General features: G+C 46.7%; 1 protein-coding gene across 13 annotated transcripts in view; it reads left to right on the top strand.

The window, feature by feature from the left end:
* The window catches only part of LOC119434721 (prolyl endopeptidase FAP), a 394,283-nt gene extending 368,144 nt beyond the window's left edge, over positions 1-26,139 (top strand). For all 13 annotated transcript variants that reach the window (XM_037701822.2, XM_049672222.1, XM_049672223.1 and 10 more), the window contains 8 exons: positions 1,292-1,417; positions 2,356-2,586; positions 9,715-9,938; positions 10,952-11,050; positions 11,109-11,379; positions 13,254-13,585; positions 17,524-17,597; positions 21,614-26,139. In XM_037701822.2, the coding sequence (XP_037557750.1) occupies positions 1,292-1,417; positions 2,356-2,586; positions 9,715-9,938; positions 10,952-11,050; positions 11,109-11,379; positions 13,254-13,585; positions 17,524-17,597; positions 21,614-21,754 (1,498 nt within the window). In that variant the 3' untranslated portion in view covers positions 21,755-26,139. The remainder of the gene's footprint in view (positions 1-1,291; positions 1,418-2,355; positions 2,587-9,714; positions 9,939-10,951; positions 11,051-11,108; positions 11,380-13,253; positions 13,586-17,523; positions 17,598-21,613) is intronic.
* Positions 26,140-27,182: the final 1,043 nt, after the last annotated feature.

The raw sequence follows: 27,182 nt of genomic DNA, 5'->3' as shown, positions 1-27,182 counted from the left end.
CATTTTAAAGCTTATTTATATAAATTGCAATTTTCTCTTAGATCATGCCTTGATTACCTTATTTTGCTTGTCTCCTTTTTTTACCTTCAGATAAATCAAACCGCGAGTACCATGTTTTTGCATTTATGGCTGGTCTGTCGTAGTTCCAAAATTCTGAGACGAAATTTTAGGTGTTATATTGTTAATCCCTCCACTGACTGTCAGATAATTTATCCATGCCGCCGTAAAAACACGCCGGCCGAAGAGGAGTAGCTACGGATGAACTTACGTTAACCTCATCTGTGTGAACACATTGCCTTTCACACTTGTGACACGAGAAATAAGACTGTGGTTAAAGATGTTTAAGTGAAGGTCTCTAAGATAGCGATAAATTCATTTTAGTCGAGACAAATGATGAAGTGCAAGAAACTCGCGTGAGAACTTAAACGACAAGCTGGCTTTTCTGTTAGACATTAGTGTTACGCGGCAAAGCCACGTAAGTTTTGTAGGGGTCACGGAGGAAACGTTGATTTGTAGGTTTTTTAGTAGTATGCATAGGTTTGTCTGCCTTTGTATCCCAACGACCTCCACCAGAGTCTGGTGCGCTGCTTATACAGCGACATAAGCAGTAATTTTGTTGGCACTTGCCAGTAAAGCTTATTTTCTGCAATGAGCACGTGTACGTCAAGATATTGGTGGCTCGCTGACTTAGTTACGGTGGACCGCAGCGTTCTCGACTACCTCAAAAGGTGTTGTGGGGCTCCCAAAAAGAAAAAAAAAGAAAAACAGAAATTTTTCTTTGATAGCAGACTGTGTTAAAAATTTTTAAATGTTTGGTTTCTCTAGCGGTGCAAATTGTCCCTTTATTGTCACTCACATTATAGCTGTAATCTTGTTTTCACTGCACGTCAAGACACGTTCGGTCTACTTACAGTGTCGTTGAAACTGTCTTCCTCCCGTCGTCAGCTTTGCGCCTTGCGACAGATGAGTCTGTCTTTCACTTGATGCCGTCGCCGATAGCGTTGCCTTGCTGCTATTCCTCCGTAACATTTTTTTTCTTGTTTCAGCTAGAACTTGTATGTTACCTAACTATCCGCATTACAGGAGCTTGTACAGTCTCGCTACGGAGTTACATACTATCACAGAAGTTATTTGTCTTCAGAAAAGTTTCTCTAGTTTCTCACCATGATTTTGGATTCGTGACTGAAGATTCCGAGAAAGTTTTACTTGAAAAGCATTACACAGCAGCACCTTAGCATTACAAATTTATTAATTTGGCGCTGACAGCGGCGAAAACGTGCTTTCCGTGCAGGTACTACGTGACAATGGTGGCGTTCCTGGACGAAAAGGCGTTGCTCGTTAACTTCTTGTCGCGGGCGCAGAACTGGACGCTGGTGTCGGTGTGCCGGGAGGCCGCCTCGGCCTGGCACTGCTCCAAGTAAGAACTAACTCGTTGTTTCAGCTCAACCAGAAAAGAGGGGGGGGGGGGGGGTGATGAAGGTCGGGGGTGAAAATTAGGTATGTGCCCCCCTCCACATCCCTTTTACCCTCTAAAGTGTGGTCAGCTCTTTGTGAAAGGTTCGGGTGCCCTTCCCAATACCTTCTCTCCAAAAAAGCTGGGCGCCTAAAAGCACGTAAAACTATTTGCATATGCACGTACTTGCGTTTACGTTGCCTTCTGCAGAGAGATGCAGATGAGAAACTAAATGCGCGCACCGCCTTCTGCTTTTACGTTGAAACAATGCTTGGCACTTTCTGTCTGGCTAGTTACGACAATAATTTGCTTGTATTGTACCGAACAGCTAAGCAAACGCGTTGTCATCATTGTCATGATGGGCATTTAACGTTAGAGCACTGTAGAATGCGCTTCTTTACGTTTAGCTCTCCTGTGCAGTGTACAAGCAATCATTTAAATTGCGTGCCAAACGCAGGCAATGCGGGCAACACCGAGAGCAGCCGCGGGCCGACCACAATACAGGACTAAGCAGACGTGCGAAAGAAATTAAAATAAAACAAAATGCAGTAGAGGAAAGAGGAGAAGCGACACCGCAAGAGTTAATCGCGCACAGCCACGTGTCGGCACCGCTTGCACTCGTGGTTACTCTGCGCTACTACAGAAACGTTCTTTCATACATATCGAACGGCATAACTCCGGAAAGAAGCCGTCTCCCATTGTAAGAGCTCGTCAGTCTTCTTTCTTGGGCAATATATAGCGTCTTTTAAAGCTCATTAATCGCTTCCAAGCTCGACGGCCTTGGCTCCGTACCATGTCGCTCTGCTCCCTTGTTTGATGTGGTTAGCGAGTATAAGGGCCGACCTTCCGCGTGGCCAGGGTCGTCGAAGTGGAGAGGTCGTCACTGTTGTGCGTCGTTGCAGGCAGGCCGTCGAGACGGCCTCGGGCGGTTGGATCGAGCTCAGCGAGCCGCCGCTCGTGACTCCCCCGCTGCCAGGGGGCCCCGCCTTCTTCCTTCGGCTGCCCGTGCAGGACGCGCACCACGGCAACTTCCGGCACCTGGCTGCCTTCCAGGACAAGCGGCGCATGTGGCTCACGCACGGCCCGTACGACACCATCGCCGCACTGGCGTTCCGGCCCAAGACGCAGCACCTGTGCGTACTCCGACGTATGGCCGATGCACTATAGGCCGCATTTGTTTTTTTGTTTTTTTCCTTCTTTTTTTGTCTGCGTGCTTCTGCTTGCTTGGAGAATACGCACTTCGCTTTGGTCTGATCTGTTTATTTGTCATATTGTATTGTCAATCTAGGTCACATTGGCTTCGTGATTGCCCGTTCGAATGATGCGAAAGTGCGCATAAAAGGCTAAGAATTTCACTGTTCCTGCAATCAACTGCCTTAGAAATGACCTTGCTTAACCTACGCGTGAGGAACGCAGATTTGTGAAACTCCGAATATATGGGTATATAGATATTATTTTTAAAAGTTTATTAGCCTATGCTGCGTTTCAACAGAACCGCTAATACTTGTCATTTGAATGCAAAATACCGAACTAGCTTACCGCTGTGCAGTGTTGAGTCGTGTGTGCTGGTATTTTCTCTCACGTTATAGGTTTTTTTTTTCTCTTTTTTTTTCTTTTTTTTTAAGGCGTTAGCTCGCCAAGGAGCAGTAGGGTGCACAACAGATGAAAGCTTCAAAAGCAAAGGGCGCAATATAAGTGCTGGCCTTTTCTAAATCCATTGAGCAGACAGTTTTATGCTCCACACTGCTGCCTAAGAATATGCATTAACTAGTCAAGCACTGCGTTTTTTTTTTTTCCTTCTTTAATGTAAAAAAGTTTTCCTCAGCTTCGTTCATTACGTCACTAATGGCTGCGTCGTTATTCTGTTGTTGTTGCTTTCTTCTCAATCAGAAATATATCGCTACGGCTAGCGAATGTAGCCTAATGTTACAATGTACTATATTGGTTCAATGGGTTATTTGAGAAAGCCTATTGAACCGATGTAATATATTGTACTACTATGGTTACATTCGCTAGTCGCAGCAATATATTCCGCATAGGAAAACACACGTCACGGCAATGACTGCAGAGGGCTGACCTCTCCTTCTACAATCCTCATGCTACGCGACCTTCTCGGAGATTTGTATTTTTTGGATCCTGGGCCCGAATTCACAAAACCTTCTTACGCTTGAATTGTTCGTAAGAGAAATTTTCAGCCAATCCTGGCGCTGGACATATCATTATCGAAGGCGGCCGGCCAATGGCAGGGAGCACTTACGAAAGAAAAGCTTTGTGAATTCGGCCCCTGATGATTAGAGAAATCTCACTGCTAAAGCGTGTACGCATTCGCTTCCCTAATTATCATTGTAGTTCATATTTTTTGTACGTAAATCGAGTGCAATTTATAGGGAGTCTGCTTTGTTTCCATACTCATAAGGAAAACAAAAGGAAGTATGACAATGAAAAGGGAAAGGTTTTTAAATGGGCTCATGCACTGAACACTTGCAAATTATACGATGTTTTTGGGCATGTACAGGCTCTATCTAAAAGGTGCCAAGAATGTCTTGCTTCAAATCCTTTTTACGTGGCATATGCAATCACCTATGCGGCACGTAGCCGCTGTTCCAAGACCAAGGCACACACGCCTAGTAGTCCGGAGGTGGTCCATTTCGCCGATACCGCTGGAGCGACCGAAAGATGATGTCAGACTTCCGTGGCACTACTGTCCTTTCAATGGTTTAAACAGCAAGGTGAAGGTACCTCAGGCCTTTCTCTAAAGCGCCGTACTAGTAGGAACGCTGTGGGAGCGAATGTATTGAATGCGGTATTCGCATATTTATGTAATACCAGGATATAAGCGAACATGTTACAGCTCCAATCACAGTCGTCTAGAGATACGGTAGTGGTGTTGAGCAGCGGGCGTGTGCGAAGACAGCTGCGGTGAGTGAGTGACAGATCATGTGGGGCTATAAAGTACGCAGTCGCTTTGTATCTTGGCGGCTGCTGAGGCTTGCCTCGAGTAAGGCGCGAAGTCATCGATAAAAGGGAGCAGTGAAAGCCGCTGGCATAGTGGGAAGCATGCGTGGCAATGATCGACCCGCCGTGGTGGCGTAGTGGTTTTGGTGTTGCGCTGCTAAGCTCGAGGTTGCGGGATTGAATACCGGCTGCGGCGGCCGCATTTAGCTAAATGAAGGCGAAATGCAAAAACACCCGTGCATTGAGTGCACGTTAAGGAACGCCAGGCGGTCAAAATAAATCCGCAGTCGACCCCCCACTACGGCGTGCCTCATAATCATATCGTGGTTTTGGCATGTAAAACCCCAGAATTTTTTTTTTTTTTTTTACTTCTCACGCGTCAAAGGAAGCAGTCTCGAACCAGTGGCCTATGGTAGACGGCAGACATGCACATCGCAGGACATCGCTCCCGGACTATATATATATATATATATATATATATATATATATATATATATATATATATATATATATATATATATATATATAGTTACGGGTTATTCTGATAAGAGCGGGTTTATTAGGACACAACGTAACCGACGGTCTTGAGCGCCTGCCTGGGTTCCGTGATCGTTAGGCAAACGTCCTTTTCTTCCGCGCCCTCTTACCCCGTGTCCCACTACAGCTTATGGCACGTACCTAAATAATACAAGGCTTTCACGCTTGTAACACATCCCCCCGCGCAGACGAAGCCCACCGTGCAAGTCAAACAGCATCTCGAGAGGTAAAGTGCTTCAAGCGGGCAACATGAGTCACTTCAGTCTTTGAAGAGCGTCGACCATTAGGTGGATAGCAAAATCTCGGTTGTCGCAAGGGATTGAGGGGTACGGCGTATTCTGCTACAACTTCCGGTTCGATACCACGACGCCGTCTATGCCGCCGTCACTTCATGCCCATGTTTCACGCGCTTGGTCTTTTATAATATACTGCGGAACTTTGGTGAAAGACCACGATATAAGCACCGCTGGGCAGTTAGAAAACGTAGGTGTGAGCTATCGCTCATTCGTACTTATGTTGGCGCCCTTAAGCCCAAACCGCATGAGAGCGATATTGTGCGCGACGGCGACGAGCGACGGCTTCGAGCGACGAAACGGGCCGTCGCGCGAACAGATCGCTTGTTCTTGTCGCTCGATCGCTCGGTTCTGGAAATCTAGAACTCGTCGCTCGGAAGTGCTATGAATGAGCGACTAGCCAAAGCGCGTAGTCGGAACTGGATATACATCAGTCAAGTGCTACCGATTGTCGCACGGAACGAGCAAACGACTAGATTTTGATACGTGTAAGGATAATAACGTAGTGCAAGAGCTTTAGAAATATTTATGCTACTCTTTACACTAAAACACATAAACTTAAATTAATAAAGCACGCGTAACGCCAGTTTCGGCGAGTATTTGCTGCCTTCATACCGGCAACACCGGGGAGACATCGCTCAAAGTCGTCGCTCGTCTCGTCGCTCGCATGCCGTATACGACTTGTAGGCGACGAGTGAACGCGACAGCCATCTCCATCGCGTCGCTTGTCGCTGTCGCGCGCATGCTAGACTCGTGTATTTTTATGTGGCAGGCATTTCATGCCCTAACGTGTTTGTGTCGCGTCAAATAGTCATATAACGCTTATCAAGCGCAAACGTTTGTCGAGTGCATATAAACGTTCGTTAGCTTAGAAGTAGTTTTTAATAAGTGGTAAGTCAACCTAATAAGTGGCTGTTGGTAACGCTTCCCATAACAAACGGTACAGTCGATCGCTTCGTCCGCTGTTTTGTCTGCAGCGCGGTGCCCAGCGCGCGCCATGTCGTCGGCTGCTCTGCCTTCGCAGTCTCCCGTTTTTTGTCAAGAGACGCATGTCGTCAGAGAAAGCACTGATTTAAGTACCTCAAAAGTGCACGAATTATTTTGACGTTACCTCTCCTCCCTTTTTCGTGCAGCCTCAGTTGCCTTTTCTTTGTGCCGGAATGAAGACAGCACATAATCAATGTGCTGAGGATCCTTGCTGGGTGCACCTGTGTGTATTTAACTGATTGTTACTAGAACGTTAGTAGACGAAGTTATTCGCCAAAACACTTGCCTGTGGCGAAATGATCTTCACATATTCTGGCTCCTACGTTCGATACCCACAGCTCGCCGTTCACGGTCGCTCGTTTGACGGCAACTGCCCATTTACGTTTGTGCGCGTCATTCCATGGAAAACTAAACACTTTTTTTTTTCCTTTCACGGAAGAGTTCGCGCACCCTAATGCCGAGCAGCCAACCATAATCACGCTGCTGAAGCGTGTTTTCTTCGCGAACAGCGGGAAATCGCACTGTAGAAACTGCTGACAAGGCTGAACGAAGCAACAGAAGCGCTAACCCGCGAACCGGAAGTTGCTAGCTGACGACATCGTCATTTTGCTATCCACCTTTTGAATGGAGGCGCGCTATGCGGTAATTCAATTCGCTTATACGGTCGATATATATATAGACAAGTGTGTCGCTGGCTTACTTATACAAATAGCCGTGCAATTTCTGCTTTTCTTTGATACTTTTTATGTACGGCTATTTTGTATAAGTCAGCGACACACTTGTCTACGTATATATATATATATATATATGTCGTGTGTGTGTGTGTCGCTGACTTATATACATAGAAAGTAGTATCAAAGAAAAGCAGAAATTGCAAGCGCCGCAGCTAATCTGGCCCCATATTGACAAAAGAGCTTGCACGCAAGAATTGTTCGCAAGAGCACATTCCGGCCAATCCTCATGCTGGACGTATTATTACCGAAGGCGACCAGCCAATGGCAAATATCACCTACGAATCAAAATCTTTGTGAATTCGGACCCCGTTATAGCGCATTCTTGCGTGATCTTGATAAAAAGGCAGTGCGAGCTTCCACAAAAAAAATGATGTAAGAACCGGTAATCAACGGCGTCAAAATACATCCCACGTTTGTTTCCTTTTGCGGTGTTCGTACCTTTCGTCCCTCGCAGTCTGCACCATAGCATACATTTTAACGCGACAGCGTTAAGGACTCCGTGTCACAAAAAATCCGGCGTCGGCATCGGTCTCGGCGTCGGCGTCCGCGGCCAGGAAAATCATCCCGAACCACCCCGACCATGCAGGCCCTCAGCGTGGCGCAGAGGCGCTGGTGAACTAATTGAATTTCTCATAGTAAAATGCGTCAGAAAAATCGTAAAGTACGGCTTAACCACAACCTACAGGTATGATAGCGTCGGATTGTAATTTGAATATACGAGCAAACATCATTCTGTTACGCGGAAACTCAAACACGAACTCCTTTTCCAGCATTTCTGCCATCCATACAGTGGCGCGCCCCGGTCGGTGTTCCTTACAAAAACACCATCCAGATGGCGCTCGCTTCCTGGGCAGCGGCGCGACGAGGCGAAGGTGCAGAAAAAAGAAAGCTGCAGTTGCCGGGTAGCCTGACAAGCAGTCAGAGAGTTTTAAATGGTGTCGCATTCGACTCTTAAAGGCGAAGCTTAAGCGTCCTCCATTTTTTTAATGTTTTCCTTTGGCGCTTCTCTGAGCTGTCTTCTGCGCTTCAGAGCAGACAAGGATGCATGTAGCAAAGTCTGACACGTTAGTATGTTTATCTCAAGCTACCACGCATCCTTGTCGCCTCCTGTGTGCAGAGCGGATCCGATCACGAAGGTTAGCATGTTTGCTGAGATGCAATGCCTGGCCGGCTTATTGGCCGCCTGCTTTCTGTTTAGGTTTCGTTCTTTTTCCTACTAGCCCGGGGAATATAAATTTCTTTGTCGGTCATCCAGAGTACGTTGCAAAATTTATAAAGAAAATTATGTTGAGCTGCAATTACACAAGCGAATAGACAAGCGTCTGTATACGTGGGCTAGACATGACATACAACGTGGGCTCATTGAATTACACAATTTATGCGTAACATAACTTCTGTGCGCAGGTCAATGCTATTTTTGGTTGCCAAATTGCCGATGATATTTTGTAAAGTGTGGATCAGTGACTGCCTTCCGTCTTTTAGGTTGCCGACTGTGCACAAGGCGTTTTTCAAGCAGCGGTGTCTAGGAAACCTACTTATTTAGTTCTTTTACTTCAGTGAAAGTCGGCAGCTTTTCGTGGACTTGTGTCATTACTATTTATTTGCTATTAACGTAAAGATAATTATCGAGTCTGTCGGAATGTATAAAAATTTTGCTTTAGCACAGCGTTTACAAACCGTCGAATCAAAATAATTCAGCTTAATTATTATTTAGAGCACCACTACAAGTGGAATAAAAAAAATGAAACACCATCCGAATGCGTTTGCGTGTAGCTTATTGAGATTTAGGAGGCATAACTGCGTGAGCGCGCCAATACCACAGTTGACAATGCGCACGCAGTGCCTCTTCATTTTCTCTTGAGCATACGTTTCCATGCAGTCAGCTTACGGCAACCTTTTCTCTTGAACTTAGGCTTCGCTTATGATTAAGGCTAATTAACCAAGCCTTGTGAGTCTTGGCGATTCTCGTCTATCAGCCTAAATTAATTAGCCGTAAGTGCCTGTTGGCTGCAGTACGAAGCCTTCTCCCAGGGTTTGCCCCTGCCTCGCTCTAGCCGCTCCCACTAAATAATTGCGGATTTCCTAATCTTATCGTGTCACTTGATTTCCTGGACAAGCCTCGCGCTCCTCCCCTATTACAGTTTCCTTAAGAGGAAGCCTTGGCTCGGCACCAGCTCCGATTTCCTTGTTCTATTACGCGTGAAACGCAGAAAAATGCTCTCATTACACAACCGCTGAGCCGATGTGGCTTAAATTTGTTGCATATAAGAGAGAAAGCTAAGTTCTACCGGCTGTTGGAAGCAGAATTTAGATTTAGGGTCTGAATGCTCTTGTATCTTGCCGTAAATTGGCAAATTAAAAGAAATATATAAGCACAAAGTTTAGAACTTCGTAAAACTCTGCAGCCAAAAAAAAAAAAAGAGAGAGAGAGAGAGAGAGAGATGTATCAATTCTGTAACTGTGTTCCCTAGATCGTCTAAATCGAACAAGTATGATGTTTTAGTTTAAAACTTCCATCAAATGTGACACACTGTGTACTCGAGTCCCGTAAATTACTTGCTGACAAATCAATGTCATATTGGCATGTGAAAGTCAGTTCGCTCGCTTAACTTCATTGAAAATAGCTAAAATTGAGAGTTCTCAAGCTGGGTGAATAAAAAAGACAGCCAGGACTATGATGGTACTGCAGCTTCATTATACAGGATATTTTCGGATGTCTACTGTCGTGATGTCAGACAAGCACTCGCTACCGCAGGTTCTACCGAAGCACGCGTGAAGGCCGGCCCGGTGAGTCACACGTGTATCAGGTGCCGTTCGACAAAGAGGGCACTCAGCCGGTGTGCCTGACCTGCGACTTGGGCGATCAGTGCCTCTACAACAACGCCTGGTTCTCTCACGATGCCGAGTTCTACGTGCTCGAGTGTCTCGGCCCGGGCGTGCCTTGGGTGGCACTCTACAGCACGGCCGACAATAAGCAGCGTAAGTGGCTGCATACAACACCCGCACCTCCTAGCCGCCCAACACTAACGTTTCATGAAATATTTCAACATCCATGCGCGACAGCAAAATATTCAGTCACAGGGGCTGTAGTTCGCGAACAAATCGAAGTTGGGAACCCACGAAAAAGAAAATAACTGCTCTGGCATGCAAGTACTCATCCACTGCTTCGTGCAGCACTTGGAACTGTCGTTCCAATAAACTATATACACCCTATTAGCTGTCTGCTATGCCCACGCTTGGATTTTCATCTTCTTTAACGACAATGAGCTGCAGGCCATCGACCTGTGTGGCGTGGGTGAAATTATCATAATAACAACACCTATATGGTGCAGTATCAACTGCGTCTATACGCGTTTTCACACTGTTGGAATTCCCTTCTCCGTGACATTTCACTGTTCAAAGACAGCAAGAAATTCGTATCTACATGTCAATTAAGTAAATAAGGTGGCCCAATCTATTGAAGTACGAATGTTCTGAGCATTGTTTTGAAGCCGAAAGAAGTTACGGTGCTCTGACCGACGTAAAGAAGCTAATCTTGAAAGCCGGTTTAGGGCAACTTCAACGTCATGTGTAGATCTGTGAAAGTTTCGTTCTTGTTTTTGAGAAAGGGGTTTCGCTCAATTACTTGGCTCAGTGGCAAATAAGCTCGCACACATAAGTGCGAGCACTTAGGGCCTACCGTAACCTGTAATACACTATCCGCTATATACATCCAACAGTTGCTGCCAGCTGCATTTCTCGGGTGCAGCTACCGTCTGCATCAACGAACGGTGGAGGATTGGAGGTCACCTATTGAAATTAATCACCTATTGACAATGAATCTTTATGGGAGCGACGCATTGCTGTGTTATGCCTAATTCGGCTCATTTCCTTAGCGGCTTTCGCTCATCATGAAACCCTAAAATATGCGAACGGTCTCCGCGGTAGTGCCATGTGAGTGAGTCTTATAGCAATGCATATTCGTTTCCTCAATTTCGTTTCCTTCTTCACAGTGGAGATGCTGGAGTCCAATGCGGAGCTGAGAGAGCTCGTGGAGAACCGTGCCATGCCTCAAGTGCGCAACCTTGTCGCCCCCCTACCTGACGGATACAGTGAGTGCCCTCCGTTGCTCTAATGCGAGACGAGTGCGAGAAACGGTCCCCCTTGCAGACGCGTCGGTGCGGCTTCTGCTGCCGCCGGGACTGCGCGACGAGGAAGTGCTCAAGTACCCGTTCCTGGTACACGTCTACGGGGGTCCCGGGTCCCAGCAGGTGACGGAGCTGTTCCGCATCAACTGGGGCCACTACCTGGCCAGCCGCAAGGGCGTCGTCTATGGCCTCGTTGACGGCCGCGGCTCGGGACTCCAGGGCGACCGGCGGCTGCACCAGGTCTACCGCCGCCTGGGCACCGTCGAAGTCGAAGACCAGCTCAGGGTCGCCAGGTAACGCAGTACAGCTGAAAAGATGGCGACGCGCAGCCTTTGCCGAAATCCCAGAATTTACTAAGCTGCGGTGAAGCTTCTACATTACTCTCGGTGCTCTGGAGCTTAACAGAAAAAGAAAAATCAGAGCAAAACGACATCGTCTCAATCCCTAGAGCATGGGTTCTCAAAGTGGGTTCCGCGGAACCCTGGGGTTCCGCCGGCCCCTGCTCGGGGTTCCGCGAGCCACTGATAAATTTTCCGTGGTCCCGCGCTAACCAAGTGGCTAAAGCGGCGAAAATGAGGTGCGCTCGATCTACAGAACCTCCGTTACTCACGCCCGAGTGCCCAAAAGCACTCACAGCGCGTAACGGCAACGCGCGAACTGAGTAATAAATTCGCAAGCCGCTTGTAGCCACCCAACCTCCGAAAACGGGCATTACGCCTAAGCTTTCGCACTTAAATCACGGAGGCCGTAATTTACCAATATGCTCATTGCTGCCGTTTGTAGATAGCGTAGGTGCCGATTGCGTGCGCACTGACGTATACGTTGGAGGAATAAAAAAAATGAAGAAAAAAATGCGCGGCGCATCGCAAATACGCGCCGCAGAAGAGCAAGAACGGCGCTAGCGTCCAACCGAAACGAAGCGGCGCAGTTCGCATCGCCATGGTCCTCAGTGGCAAGCGTGCGCGGCACGTGATTGACAGCAACGCCGGAGCGCTTCGTGCCTAATTGCGCCCTTAAGCCTTTATTCTTGCGTTTATCGCCGCGCGTAACACCGCGTTGGCGGCATGCCGCGTGCCTTCATAAGTGCGTAGTTGCCATCCATGATCGCATCGATAACCACCGCAGTTTCGTCCACAGCAGTTGAGGCAAACAGTAGTTTCGTTTTCACTCGGTGCGCGCGTCGGCTGCGTGCCTTCACAAATGCGTAGTCACCAACCATGGTAGCGTCGACAGCGACCGCGGTTTCGTCCGCACTTCTTGCAGCGAACGGTAGTTTCGTTTTCACTTGGTGCGTGCGTCGGCCGCCTGCCTTCTGAACCGCAAGGTCGCCGTCCATGATCGCGACGATAGCGGCCGCGGTTTCGTGCGCAGCGGTTGCGGCAAGCAGTAGTTTAAAGCTGTCGAAGATTAAGAGCCCCGGCTACATCGCGATGGGCGGACAATTTGTTGGCGAGCAGCTGACTGGCGAAAAAATAATCGGGATGTACGCGCGCGAGGCCTTCACCGCTGCTAGCGCAAATTAATCAGTCATGAGATGACGAGAATTTCAGCTTCTGCACTGGTCTTGTGCTCAATAAATATAAACAGAATTTGCTGATTCATTGAGTAAATAAAAGCATGTTGATGTAGTTAAGCATTTGTTTATTGTTTTCTTGATACCCTCGGTAATTCGCCATTTGGTTAATTAGGACATTTTAATTCGGTTAACTGGGAGGGGGGGGGGGGGTTTCTTGGCGCATCATGGAGCTTATCAGGGTTCCCTGGAACGAACATGCTTGAGATCCCCTGCCCTAGAGCTTTGGAAAGCTGAAAGTTCTACGAGGTCCCACATATGGGGTTGGGCAGTAGCTCCGGGCACGCACTTTATGTTTTTTGAAGCTTTTGAACAAATTTGCACAATCCCCGAGCTAAGTTTCCAGAGAACAGCGTGCGTGCCCACAACTGCTGAGGGTTCGAGTGGTGGCACTCCGAAGTCCGGGGCAATGAGGGCGAGAGTGAGAGTGTGTGGAGAGAGATAAAGAAATTGCACATGAAGCAATTCCACTCAGATTTGTGTTTTTTTTTTTTTCCTTTCTTTCTCGGCATATCTGATGTTCTGATACTTTTCGTGCCAACTTTGGAGCGTCGGCGGTAGCGCACCTAACCCGCTTCCTTGTCTGGCCCACAGGCACCTCAAGAACGAGCTGTCGTTTATCAGCGCCGAGCACACGGCCATTTGGGGCTGGTCGTATGGCGGCTACGTATCGGCTATGGCGCTGGCCAACGGTGGCCCGGGCAACAACGGCAACGACACGCCGCATGAAAGCGGCTCGGCTGTCTTCCAGTGCGCCATCTCGGTGGCACCAGTCAGCAACTGGCTGTACTACGACTCCGCGTACACAGAGCGCTACATGGGACTGCCACGCGACAACCTAGCCGGGTACGAGCGTGCAGACCTCACGCGCGCCGCCGCCAGGCTCAAGGGAAAGAAGTTCCTGCTCGTGCACGGCACAGCCGACGGTGAGTGCCTTCCTTTGACCGACGCTAAGTGGGTAGCACAGCGTCCTGTCACGCTTTTAGTTAACAATCGTTACAGTGGTGCTCTCTGGACTGCGTTTGCGCTGTCTGCTAGATTATCCTGGTTCAAGACGTCAGGGGCAGACATTTAAAATGACAAAAGCCTCTCGCTGTGCAGCGCGACGACCTCTTGATGAAAGCAGAGCCCGCGGCATGCGCTGAAAGCAGCCCGACGCGCCTGTTCGGCTTCTGCCGTGGCGGCGCCAGTCAGGGACAGTGGCCTCAGACCAATGTAGGGGTTTCGATGGCCGCCTGTATTGATGTTGCAACGGCCAGTTCTGGTTTTATGCTTAATTAAATACTGGAACGATAACTCTTGCCTTGAAATGCAGCTATGTTTGTCTCCGTTTTTTTTTTTTTAAGCGCAAAGAGAAGATGAAAGAGAGAGGAACGAGAGGACAAGGCGCTTACTCGTAACTGAAATAATTTATTGAACAAGCGTAACACACACGCATATATATATATATATATATATATATATATATATACAGTAGTCAACAAATATATATTATATTTCGCATTTGGATCCTGTCACCTAAACTGCTGAGAATGGGGGTGCTGCGTTATGCCAGATCGCTAGCCCAGAGCAACAGTCTCTTTAGCACGCACTCAGGAAAAGAACGAAAGAACGCACATACATCCACTCGCACAAAAACTCAGAATGGGGCAGAAGTGAGCGCCATGAAATGAGGAAAGTGGAACTTTATGGCACCGTCAGTAACCAAAATGTTATCTATTTCTGTGGTGCAGCCAAAAAGATACAGATGAAAATAATGTTTTGCTTATTGACGCTGCCATTAACTCCACTTTCCACTTAGTTCATTTCATGGTGCTCACTGCACTGCGCCTTTCCGAGTTTTTGTGCGAGTAAATGCGGGTGCATCTTTTTTTTTTTTCCTCGTCATTTGATCGCTTGTTATATATTAAACAGTAGCATGCCAAACCTTTCGCTCGGCTAACCTTACCGCATGTATTAAAATTTATGTCACTAGCGTGCATGTATTTTCACTACTGGTTGATATTACGGTTTCTTTGTGATACATTCTTGGAATACGCAAATTATGTGCACGGTGGGTGGGCTATGTGGTATGAATAAAGTATGATGACAGTGCATGTTTAAGATACCCTAAGCTAGCAATCTGGCATAACGCAGCACCAGCATTCTGAGTTCTGTGAACAGTTTAGCTCACAGGACCCAAATGCAAAATATCATACCTTTTGTTCATTACTGTATATACGTATACACACGTCCCTCTCGTTACAGCTAAACAGAATGGCCACTCGAACGTAACATACGCTGTTACTGCACAGATCTTCCAGTTCAAGTGCCTGCAGTCCCCGAACACAAGCAGCATCAGCGGAAGCTGCAGCGACAATTATAGACACCATGTTCGTTACGCGTTCGTTCAATACCAGTGGTGTGGCATGGCAAGCCGCACCTTGTGCGCGCAGTGCTCCCTCATTAATTATAACACGAGAGAAGGCCATGCCAACTGCGGACCATGAGCTACATGCACGCTGCTCATCTCAAGGTTTGCTTGCCGCTCTCGGTCGGCTTTCCTCGGTCAGGCAGTCACTGTCCGCTGCGATATTATTATATGCAATATTGCGCAAACTTTTGCTCAACTAGGCAGTTTCCACTAGCTTATGCATCGGCCGTCCTCGCGGACTAGACCACTAGCTGTTTCGTAGCGGCAGAACAAGCATTCAAAAGGCAGCTAGCCAAGCGGAATTTTCTGGTATTCCGTGTTTCACTGGGGCTCTTGAGCAATATGGTGAACTTACGTGGCTTTTTGAATAGCCATGTCTCTAGTCTCCCCTTGATTACACCCTTTATCATAGGAGCCTCGATAAATACCAGGCTGCACAACAAAGGCGCGCCTAATGCCCACGCATCTGCGTCGCACAGTGAGAAGCGTGAGCAGCAGTGACTTTTCAGATCATGCTCTCAAGGAAGTCATCTCGAACCTGCGACCTCCAGCAGACGGCGCGAAAATGTTTCGAAGCTAAGCCTTCGCAGGCAAAGGTTCCGTCATCGATTCCGCGCGCTATAGACAAGTGTATTTGGGGCTTCACGTGGCACGAGGGCAAAGGGGTGATAACTGAAATGCATGGCGCAGGTTTACGAGTTCTGCATTTTTGTTAAATTTGATTCATTGTGAACCAAAGGCGCATTTGTTCACACACACAACTGACCGAAGATGACAAGGGAAAATGATGCCTTTACCTCACACTCAGAGAGAAATGTTTTCTTGCGCAAAACTCCTATCAAGTATTTTCGTTTAAGAATGAACTTAACCTCTTGCCCTATACTGTAAAGGTTAACGAGGACGCATACGTGAGCGGTCCGCTCATTAGAACGAGTTTGTGAGCCCACAGTTTTAATAAAATATACTTCTAAATGCTTGCTGACAAAAGAAGAATCAAGTTTCGAAGCTCAGTTTTTTATCAAAATACTACACATTTTTGTAAATGTTAAGACGCTTACAAATTCACAGCAACAAAAACGGATATCAAGATTACGAAATAGAAAATGTTCAAGTGCTTAAAGCAGGAGGAACTGACATCTTAAATCACATTGCACGTCTGGGTTTTAAAGTGCCCAATTTGTCAAGCGATGGTGTGACTCAAAAAAAAAATAATATGGGATTTTACGTGCCAAAACCACTATCTGATTATGAGGCACTCCGTAGTGGGGGATTCCGGAAATTTGGACCACCTGGGGTTCTTTAACGTGCACCTAAATCTAAGTACACGGGTGTTTTCGCATTTCACCCCCATCTAAGTGCGGCCGCCGTGGCCGGGATTCAATCCCGCGACCTCGTGCTCAGCAGCCCAACACCATAGCCACTGAGCAACCACGGCGGGTGATGGTGTGACTCAGAACATGTATACAGGGTGTCCCAACTATCATGCAGCAAGATTTAAAATTATGCAAATGCCACGTAGCTGGACAGAACCAAGGCAATGTTGTTTGCCGTCGCTTGGAGATACTCAGATGAGTTTTTGCATTGCGCCTAATTAGATAATTAGTCTTAATTAATTAAACACATTCTCAACTATCATAATTAGATGAAAAGTGTCACTGAGAAAATTGTAGAGCAACATCAAAAGCTCCCGACACAGCTTTCTGTTGCTCAATACGTGCTACACAAAAGTGTTTTTCCTAGCGTGAAAGAAGCCCGCGATTACACGCAAAATGGCAGCGCGACTGGCCGCTCGAGGCACTTTGCAGGTATTCGCGGCCAGCTTTCATGCTCGGAAAAACACTGTTATCCACTAGTTTGCTATTGCAATCGATGATTCGCCTTTTGGGCGAAACCGCGACATTTTTCGTAAAAGAATAATAATTACGTCAATTCAGATCATGGTGCTGTTGGTGCTGTTCGTAAAGTATATAACAAGGCAAAATTATCTGCCTTTCCAGAAAATCGAGTAACCATGAGCCTGAACGCTCACAGTGTTATCGATTTAAGAGTAACCTATTTCACTTTTAAGTGCAGCAGTATTAGGTTTGTTGTTTGTTTGTTTGTTTGTTTGTTTGTTTGTTTGTTTGTTGTTTGTTTGTTGTTTGTTTGTTTGTTTCAGTATAATCTATTGTGTGCTTACAATGTTCTTGCACCTGCATTTCTCCTTCATGTATTGCTCCAGTGTTTTTTTTTTCTCTCTCTCTCTCTTTTGTTTACTTGCACTCTTTTTATAATTATCAGTTTTATATTATTGTCCAAAGGTCTAGGTGCGACACTTGATTTCATGATTGCATACATTCTTTATATTTCTGTGTTCATTTATTCTCTCACTCGAGCTAATATTTCATTGTTCAAAAAGAAGTGCTGAAAGAATTAAAACGTGTTCTGACGAAATGATTTTTTTTTTTCCAGATAATGTTCACTTCCAACACTCAATGATGCTTGCCAAGGAACTGACCAAGAAAGGGGTTCTTTACAGAACTCAGGTGAGGAGGACATGTACTATAATGTCCGGGGTAGGAGGGCGGCAAGCTATAGTTAGGGAGAGCTATAAGGAATGCAGGAGATCCTTTCTACACAAAACCACGCCGCACCTCCTCTCCGTAGTTCCACCCTGCATCATCATCATCATAAAAACTTTATTATAGACACTGAAGAGTTTGGAGCACGCAGGCTCCCGGGCGCCCACACGACTCCACTGCACTCAAGCGTTTATGCTCGTTCGGTCCATAACGCTGGCAGCCCGGTCAGTAGCCACGGTCTGCACAACCGGGTCTCCAGAGCGCAGCATGGTCGCCCCGTCCTCCCAGGTCTTCAGGTGCTCTAGGCCCAGCGGGGCAGGATCCGCCCGGGCAATGAGAAAGGGGATGGGGAACAGAAGCGCGAGGTTCAGGACAGAGAGTACAGGCTGAAGTGAGGAAAAGGGGGTGATAGTAAGAAAGAGTGAGAGGAGAGGGGAGAGTATGTGTTTGTAATTGGCGCCAAAGGGTTGCTTGTCGATTGCTAAGGGATTTGTGCGGTGAAGGGTACAGCTGACGCGCCACCTTGGAGGCCTGCGTCAGCTCTTTGAAAGTGTGCGCGCGTTCCTTCGTGAATCCCGGATCGGAGGCCGCAAAAGCCCGGTTTAAAGAACCTCAGGCTGAGAGGTTTGTGGCCTCGTTTCCAGGATTCCCGTAGTGCGCGGGCACCCAAATCAGCTCCAAATGACGGGGCGGGGGGTCCACGCTCCCGTTTCCTTGCGGATCGCACATCCATAAGCAAGTGGTGAACCAGTCGTTTCGCGACGACCGATACGAGGCGATCACGCACCAGGCACATGAACAGACGAGATCGCTAGGTGTGGGGACGAAGAAGACAGGTCATAGCACTAACACGTGCACAGTAATAGGGGATACCCTGAAAAAGGTTTACGAGAGCGAATATGCCAACATCGCCATCCCAAGAACATTCTCGTATTTCGACAACGCGAGAGGAAAGGGGCATGCCGCAGCCGTGACAATGTATCATGGAAGGCAGAGTGAATTCCTCCACATGACGTAGGTATCGTTGGGACCTCGCAAACAAACACCACTCACACCTCGGGTGAGGAGGTTCACGCTGCCGCAGCGCTTGAGCATGGCCAAGGCGACTCCGTGGATAACAAAGAAAAGGAAGTGAGCGGGTTCTCAGGAGATGTGTTTTGCTGGGTCATCTATCCGTGCTTCCTTTGAGGGGCACTTGCCGCTACTTCACAAACGATCACTGGCTATATGGCAATGCTTGCTGTATCTGAATTATGGCACCGTCGCTTGAACTCGCGTTGCCAAACTTTAGTAATGAGCAAAACGAGAACAAAGTAAAAGCAGGAGCCAACGTTTCAACAAGTGGACGTGTCTTTTTCAAGGCTCCTGCTTGTCGAAACGTTGGCTCCTGCATTCACCTTGTTCTCGTTTTGCTAATCATCTTGATTTTCCATCTCCATTTCCTTCCCCGTGTTTTCCCCTAACTTTCCAGTATGATATGTTTTCCCGTATATGATAGCAGCAGTATCTCCCACTGAAGCGCGTCATATGTGATTACCCAAATTAATCAGTTCATAGGTAAGTTCGATATTTGCAGAATTTAGCATTGTGATTGTAGCTCAGAATATGTGTCAAACAATTTCGTTGGCTACGTTTACATATTCGTATGACTGTGTAATGGAGAGGCTCCTTGCGCGTTCAGGAACATGTGGCCGTCACTTTCTTAAATTGCGCCTAAACGATAGTACACGAGCGTTTTTTGCATTCCGCCCTCATTTGTATTCCTCGACCAGGAATGGCACGCGCTCAGCAGCAGAACGTTATAGCCACAACGGCAGTCATCTATTCCTTGTGCTCCAGCGGGGTAAGCGCGCAGGATCGAGGCAAACGAGCCGCATATGTTTCACACGCGCTGTCTAAAGCGTCTCGACACTGCTCAGTCGGATCGGGAGTGTCGACCTAAAGACTCCGACACGTGCATGTGTTCACTTTTTTTTTTTTTTATTGCCGCGGTATTTTAGAAAACTCAACGAGCAGTCTGACTTGCTTGGGTTTTTAAAAAAAAATGAAATTGTTCGTTGCCCCTTAGCGCCACTGACTGCACTTTTCCTGCGAACTGAACTGTAAGAACAAACACCTGCCAAGTAAATTTAGAGCTCTTTCAAGCTCACATTGTGTGCCTAAGTTTTGAGGACACTAGCGAGCGATGTCTAGAAACACTTTCCCCTATACCATCATCTGAGCAAGTGCAGAAACATTTGTCGGGCTTCTCTTTTATTATTGCTAATATTTTGTAGGCGCTAGCCTGTTGTCAAAAGTCCATCCACGACACGGGCGGCCACAGCAAAAATCGCGACACACCCGGAGTCACACGAGGAAGAGGCTAATACAACCTTTCAGCAAAGTACACTGGCATACGGGCAAGGTTCAGTTGGCGCGTGATGGATGCGCGCCAACTGAAGAAAGTTGCCATTAGCACATGCTGCGATGTGGCTGCGATATCGCTGATCTGGCACTGGCGTGTCATAACGTAGGCGTGCATCCTCTCCTCGCATCGCGAATGGGCAGTTTGGCTGGACGCATCGGGGCTAAACCAAACGTTGATACAGGCGTGCGTTTGTTATCATTCAGTCTATCCTGCCGTTTTCGTGGCCGCTCAACCGGACGACGGCAGCAGATGTAAATTGCCGTATTGCCTCCTGGCCAGCACTGGTTCCCCATACACATACAGGGGCGGTATTTTAGAGAGATCACTTTAGGGGATACGATCTCACTTTCTCGAGAATACCATCCCTGGTTTCTTGCGTCGTTTCTGTGGTGGGCTGTCTCCTTCATGCGTGCGCCATGTGCGCAAGCGTGAACAACATTTCGCCTCGAACATTTCATTCACATTTCTCCCGATGGTGCCCCCAATTTGTTCACCCTTTCCATGCCGAGGACGAGTCGTCCAGGAATTTTCTTTCGTCTACGGAGTGCCGCAGACGAGTGACAGTCGTTTCATCATTTTGGTCTGCATTCTGCACCATAGAATGGCACCAGCTTCCCAGAAAACGTAACATTTTGAGGGCATATGGCGGATGTCTGGCTCCCCTGGGTTTTAAAAATGCCGGCGCTGAGTGAGGTGGCTGCACCAACGACGACCGCCTTTTCAATGCCGGAATCCCGGTGTATCTGGACGTTTCTTCACCTCAAATGAACAATAAGGCCTGGAAACCTCTAGCGAGTCGTGTTCAGAGCTTCAACTTAGTATGAACGATTTTGAGGATGATTTAAGCCTCTGGCGCCCTCCCTCGCGTGACTCGGCAAAAACACTTTTCCGCCGGTGCTAATAACGTGCCGCATGGAGGATAACAAAAGCACGCTTGACTTCTGTTCCAATAAATATCGCGTTTCATGTACACTGTTTCTGTGGCCTTGCCTATCTGCAACTCAAGAACATTTTAAAAAAAATGTTGACAGCAAAAGACATCAGAAAATAACAAATCAAGTGCTAATATTTCAATGGTGAAATCTATTCACAATAAATCAGTCGTAACAAATTTCGCGAAATTTTGGTGCTTTTCTTAAAAGAATAGAAAAATCAATTGGCACGGAAATGGTTAAATATTCATTGGCTATGTAAGAACGCAAACCATGCAGCACTCTCGAATAAATATAGGCAGAGGGGGTGGTCACAATTTCGATCTGCACGCTGTACGTACGCATGGGCGCACGCTTTACACACCTCCCACACTGTGTGGACAGTAAAGTAATTGATGAACGGTGATTATTAAATTACTCCTGGCAGGCGTAGACTACTTGCATCTTTTAAAATTACAATTTTAGTCTTAGACATTGAAGAACTATACGAAGGGCTCACCCGAACACTCACGTAAATTTTTGCAGAATTCGTAGATTCTTTCGCCATTGTATTGTAGTCTGACTGTTCATCGTTTCAAGAAGTCCACAGTTGTCTTCTGTAAATGAGATGGTTTCAATGTCATTTCTATTTTCTTTATTAGGTGTACCCGGATGAAAAGCATGGCCTGAGCCACGTCACTACGCACCTGTACAATGCCATGGAAGAGTTCATTGACGACTGCTTTGAGGGTTCTGACCACGCTGTGGAAGAGGTTGGCCTGATGCAAGTGAAGGCCTCGTGATAGTCCCTATGCTACACAGCACCGGGGCGTCTCGTATCTAGGACCACCCTGACTACTGGCAACAAAAGCATCACTTTCAATCATTGCGTACGCTGGCCAACAGTAGCCAAAGGAAGTGAATAAGAAGCACCCGTTGCTGCACCGGACACCTCTGGCCGCGAATCGTCAGCAACGCAACCACCGAATGCCTTGGCGCTCACGCTTCCCCGATCGGACAACTACAGCACGGAGCTGTCACAGCTGCAACTGTCACCCTGGCTGCGCAGCAGTAACAAAACGCTAGTCATGCAGCGTCAGTCCAGCTGCCGAGCTAACATGATGTCCGGCACAAAAATCACTTTGCTAAGGATACTCGTTTTTCTGTGCTAGTCTTCTGGTAGATGTAGCTGGGCAGAAGGAAAAGTCTTATGGTGCAGCCAACATGTGCTCCTTGAGTTGCCACATGATCTTTCCCGTATACATTGCATGCTGAATTCTTCTCAACTATTGATTGATGGTACTGGTGCTGCTTAATGAAAAGACGTTCTATAGAAGGACTCCGTGTGGAGGGATGTTACAGGCTCTGAGAGCCAGCCTTTCAAAAAGACAAAGACAAAGAATGCGCAGAGAATGCGCATGCACTGTGTAATGTTATGGAATGAGCAGTCCTCATATGCCTGTTCAGCTTGCCATCGTCACTTCTGTGTGGGTAACAAGTTTTGAAATGATCATGGGTGCCCAGTAATATTGCTAATCGCATGTTGCGCTAACTGGAAAGGCGTTAAGATAATGCTACCTAACTACAGAATAAGACTGTCTCTGTGCTTAAGCGAAATTTACTGAGGCATAATGGTATTGGCGTTCATATCTAACTGTTTATTATCCTCAAAACAGGGGAATAAATGTAACGACACTAGGCTATTTTACATTTTAAACCTAGTATGAGAGAACATAGCCAAAATGATTTATGAGAAAACAAATGACTCATCTCGCTCGCTTTCTAAGTTCACACGGTGGCAGTTTTTCAAAATCATCCTTGTCCGGGCCGAATTCACTCCTTCAATTCGCATCCCTACTATATCATAGATGGCGGCACGCAGCAAGACCGGCAGGAGACGCCCTGTGCGAAAAACCAAACTGTTCTCTTCAACATTTGTGTACATGGACGCTCCCACTCACACTTGAGAGTCATATCTGCACATTTGCATCTCAGAGAGTTTTTTTTTCATATATAAGTGAAAGATAAAGATGCATGCATATAATTAATCATTTTTATCACTAGCATAGACTTCCATTAGACCTTCATGTATATAGACATCACAAACTTAACGACTTGCTCTATTCTTGATCAATTCTATAGTTTATGCCCACGTTTAGGATTTTTCAGCATTTTACAAGAAGCTTGGCAAGAGAAATGTACATAGCGATTATCAATAGCTGATATAGAAAGCAAGCCCAACCCTCTAGTTGCCAGACTTTGGCACTGAAATTATTACTGACCAGTTTCTAATCGATTATCTGTTAGCCTCAGTCTTTCCTTTATTTTTCTCCTATATGTCTTAAAGCAAAAGTATGACGATGAAACTATTCATCACTTTTACTTTTTTTTCTCTCTCTCTTTCTTTGTTCTCTATTGAGTGGCAACTGTTGCTTTCTATTTCACTTCATTTTTCGCACTGTATAGAGACCCACCACCTCAAGCACTCTACGTAATGGAGCTAGAGTCCAAAGTGGCTTTTTACGTGTAAGCTTTTGCTTTAAGGTGTGAATGACTCTGGCTCTGTTCACGGAATAATGGAACTTGCTCTCGCAAAAAATAGTAATAATAAATAGGAGTAAAAGATAAAAAAAATTCTGAGGAATGGATTTTCTATCCACCTGGCGGCAAGCAGACGTTTTAAAACTAGCAGTTTTTTTTTTCTTTCTTTTTTTTGCAATCATAGTACAAGCACTATATTTATTACATTAGTGTGAGTTTACAAGTCTATATGTCTTCGAAAAGCCACAGGTGAGATGAACTAAACGTCAATGTGGACGTAATTACACAACTTTTTTTTATTTGTTACAAAACATGGACGTGTGGAATATTCACTGCAACGTTTCAGTATTCATTCAGTAAAGGCTAGCACTTACCTGTGAGCTAGGTCACTTACACGTCAGGTTGAGGATTGTTTTGCAACTAGCTGGTATTTTTAAGACGTCTTAGTTTTGATGTTTGCTAGCTCCCTCTATAGATAGTGTGTTAATTATTTTTTCCTGCCAGCTTTTATCCTCTCCGCGTAGGATTGAAAATGCTTGCTGCTTTTTCAATGTGCAAATCACATTTTTGCAAGCGCATATTTCGTCGGACCTTATATTCACATGAATTAGCAATTCTGTCCTGGTCTTTATTTGCCTCAGCCGACCACGGGCGTTGTTAACATAATCTGTAACTTTCGTGTTCTTGACGTACCACCAACATTTTATTTAGCCAGGTCTAAGTCTTTAATTCTTGTGCACGCCAATAATGCGGCTACTGATTTCCACGAATTACCGCACACACTACCGCCAGCCCTTCATGTAATCGGCAAAATGTGCATGGCCAAAAGTAAGAAAGTGCATACATGAGAGGACGCATCGAGTATCTGCCCGCACTTTTTGTTTGTTTTGATCCTTTATTAATTTTGTTAGAATGGAATGTTGACAGTAACGCTACTCAATCTAGGAGAGGCAAATGCCGCGTTAAACTTGGCCGCAGATGGACGATCATACGAATGTATTAGTGCACTTCGTGCGGTTATTGTGTGGTTTAGTGCGCCTCGTGTAACGCAGCCATTTCATTCAGTGCCAGAGCAACTGTGATGTGGAAGCAATTGCTGATATATGTGATACATTATTCTTCTTTCTCTCTTGACTTTTTATTTTCTAGGATATATTTAATGTGTACATACCACATAGCCTCTCACTAGAAGACCATACGACACGATTGACAGCCAGTTATTTCGTCGACATCTATGCAGCAGTAGTGTGTACAACAATTTTCAGCACACGCTGTCGATATGGGGGAAGCTCTCGTCTGCAAGGAACTGGCGGGCCAATTCCTTTTTCTTACCCTTCCCGAAGGTCAAGCACACCCTCCTCCCATAGCCGCTTGCCCTTCACGTTTTTCACTTGCCAGGACAAAGCCCCGTTTATTTCGCGCAGGAAAAGCAAGTCAGGAAGCAAGGGTTGCCTGCGAGCGTAGGCCTTTTGTTGACGCTTTTCTAGAATGCTCCCCTTTCGAGTGCCGCGGTCCATGCTTAGCGCGAAGCCCCCCCCCCCCCCTTCCCTACGCCCCCGGCTCCGCTCCCATCGCAGAAGCTGTTCCGCGCACCATCTGCGGCCATGGCCACTTGTTTCCTCCTTTTCTAATAAAATCGCTGGCGTCGTCGCATCGTCGCTTAGCGTCCTTATTACTGATAGCGGCCGAAGCCTTTCACTGTCGAGCTAGCAGTCCCTTCTCCAGGGCTATGACCTAGGGTGCCTAGGGCAGCAGATTGTATACAGCAGTTATGTACATAGAACCTCTTTGAGGCCTCCGGTCTAGCGTCCCAATGTTTTCACTTGCCAGGCTGCTATCGCGTACAGTCGGGCCCGGGCGAGAAATCATCCTCACGAAATACTCTTGGTATGGACCCTGTAGCTAAGGCCTTGCTCTCGAGGTTTCATAGACCCTAAGGTGCTCTCCGCTGATGATGATACGCCGGCCCGACATATAGTGCTCAACGGGCCCAGGGTGCTGTCGCGCTCTGCAGGCAAGAATGTGTGCCGGCCGGCAAGTCAAGAGAAACACGGCAGGACTGAACGAGCTTGACAACGGCTGTCGAGGCGCTGTGCGCATTTTGTCGCTGCTACCATCTGCATATCTCAAACCTTACGCGTGCAGCACATGAATCAGTGAAAATGAGAAAAAAAAAACACGCACTTGTTCTTTGATGCTTTGCAATACTATTCTGGGAAAAAAAGAAAAAAAAAAGAACTCACGAAAGAATTCCGTGCGATTATAAACAAGTGAAGTTGTAGCTTTGTTATAGCTTAAGCCATTAACAAACGTTTATCCTCAGGACTTGCCCTCCTGTGGAATCTTCTCAAGGCTACATTCTTTAGAATCATCTTATAAGCCTTCTCCAGTATACACTTTTCACTAATCCGATATTCCATAGACATAATACCTTCCATAGTTTCGTGCAAGGTATCTGCTGCAATCTTCTGTTCAATGGCAGCGCATAGTTGAAACGGCTAGAATGCTGAATATAGAAACTAAGCATCCCAGACTAAAGGTACAGTGGCAGCATGGGTGGCTCTGTTATATTCAGCCGCCACGTGCTTTTTCGGAAAGAACCCTTGCACGACACTCAGCATCATTGTTGAGAGCATGAAATAAAGACCTGGTTGAAAATATCGAGTTGGTGAATCTCTGTTACTACTATGTCATATATACAGAACACCACAATAGCGTAACTGCATATTAGGTGTCCATCGGCCAAGGACACATACTTGCGTCCTTGACAATGTGCTTCATTCAGTCGCAGGATTGCAAGCGCCTCTCGTTGCGAACCTGGAGATTCGATGGTGTTCGCTGACTAATGGAAGAAGATGACGAGGAATCGCTGAACAGTACAAACAGTAACATTCAACAAGAAAAAAATTATGTACATACCACACACTGCGGGAATCTGCATAAGCGAAGCTATGGTGAGTCGGCAGAACGAAATGGGGCGCAACACGGTAAGAGACGCAGGCCTGTCTTTCCTCGCGTCTCGCGCAGCGGGTTTGGGCGACGCACTCGTCACGCAACCGTCCTTTGCCACGTACCTTGAATTCTGCGGATTTTTCAAGGCGAAAGCACACTTGTTTTATTCGCGCAACAATATGATTGAGGCGCGTCGTAGAGGACACCAGATTAATTTTAACCACCTGTGTTTCTTTAATGTACACCTAAATAAGTGTAAGTACACGAGCGTTTTTCTTTTTTTTTTTTTTGCATTTCGGCTTCATTGAAATATGGCCGCCGCGGCCGTGATCAAACCCATGCCACGGACCTTAAAGGGGTCATGAACCACGTCCAACCCTCGGGCTTGGTGAAAAAAAGTCACAGTTTCTTTCGAAAGGCGAAGCATAAATTGCGATGGCAAATTAATAGACAGCTACACAAAGTAAGGATAGTATTTTTATCGGCCGTATAAACTTGCAAACATTCGCTTACCAACTAAATTAATTAGCACGATGTCAGCGCGCACAGGCATACATGAACACATCACACTCTATGAGCGCGAGCACTCGCTGTCAAAACGCTGGCATGCGGAAGGGCGGCAGCAGCAGCGAGCGAAATGACCTTCGTGCTGTCGCTTCAGCGCAAACTGAGCGGCGAGAACACAGCACGCACAAAGGTATGAGCCGTCGAAGTGCCTGGACTCTGCCCTCAACGCAG

This window comes from Dermacentor silvarum, chromosome 1, assembly GCF_013339745.2.
Source record: "Dermacentor silvarum isolate Dsil-2018 chromosome 1, BIME_Dsil_1.4, whole genome shotgun sequence".
Classification (NCBI taxonomy): domain Eukaryota; kingdom Metazoa; phylum Arthropoda; class Arachnida; order Ixodida; family Ixodidae; genus Dermacentor; species Dermacentor silvarum.
Note: the sequence above shows the minus strand (reverse complement) of the source record. Positions and strands in the feature narration are given on the sequence as shown.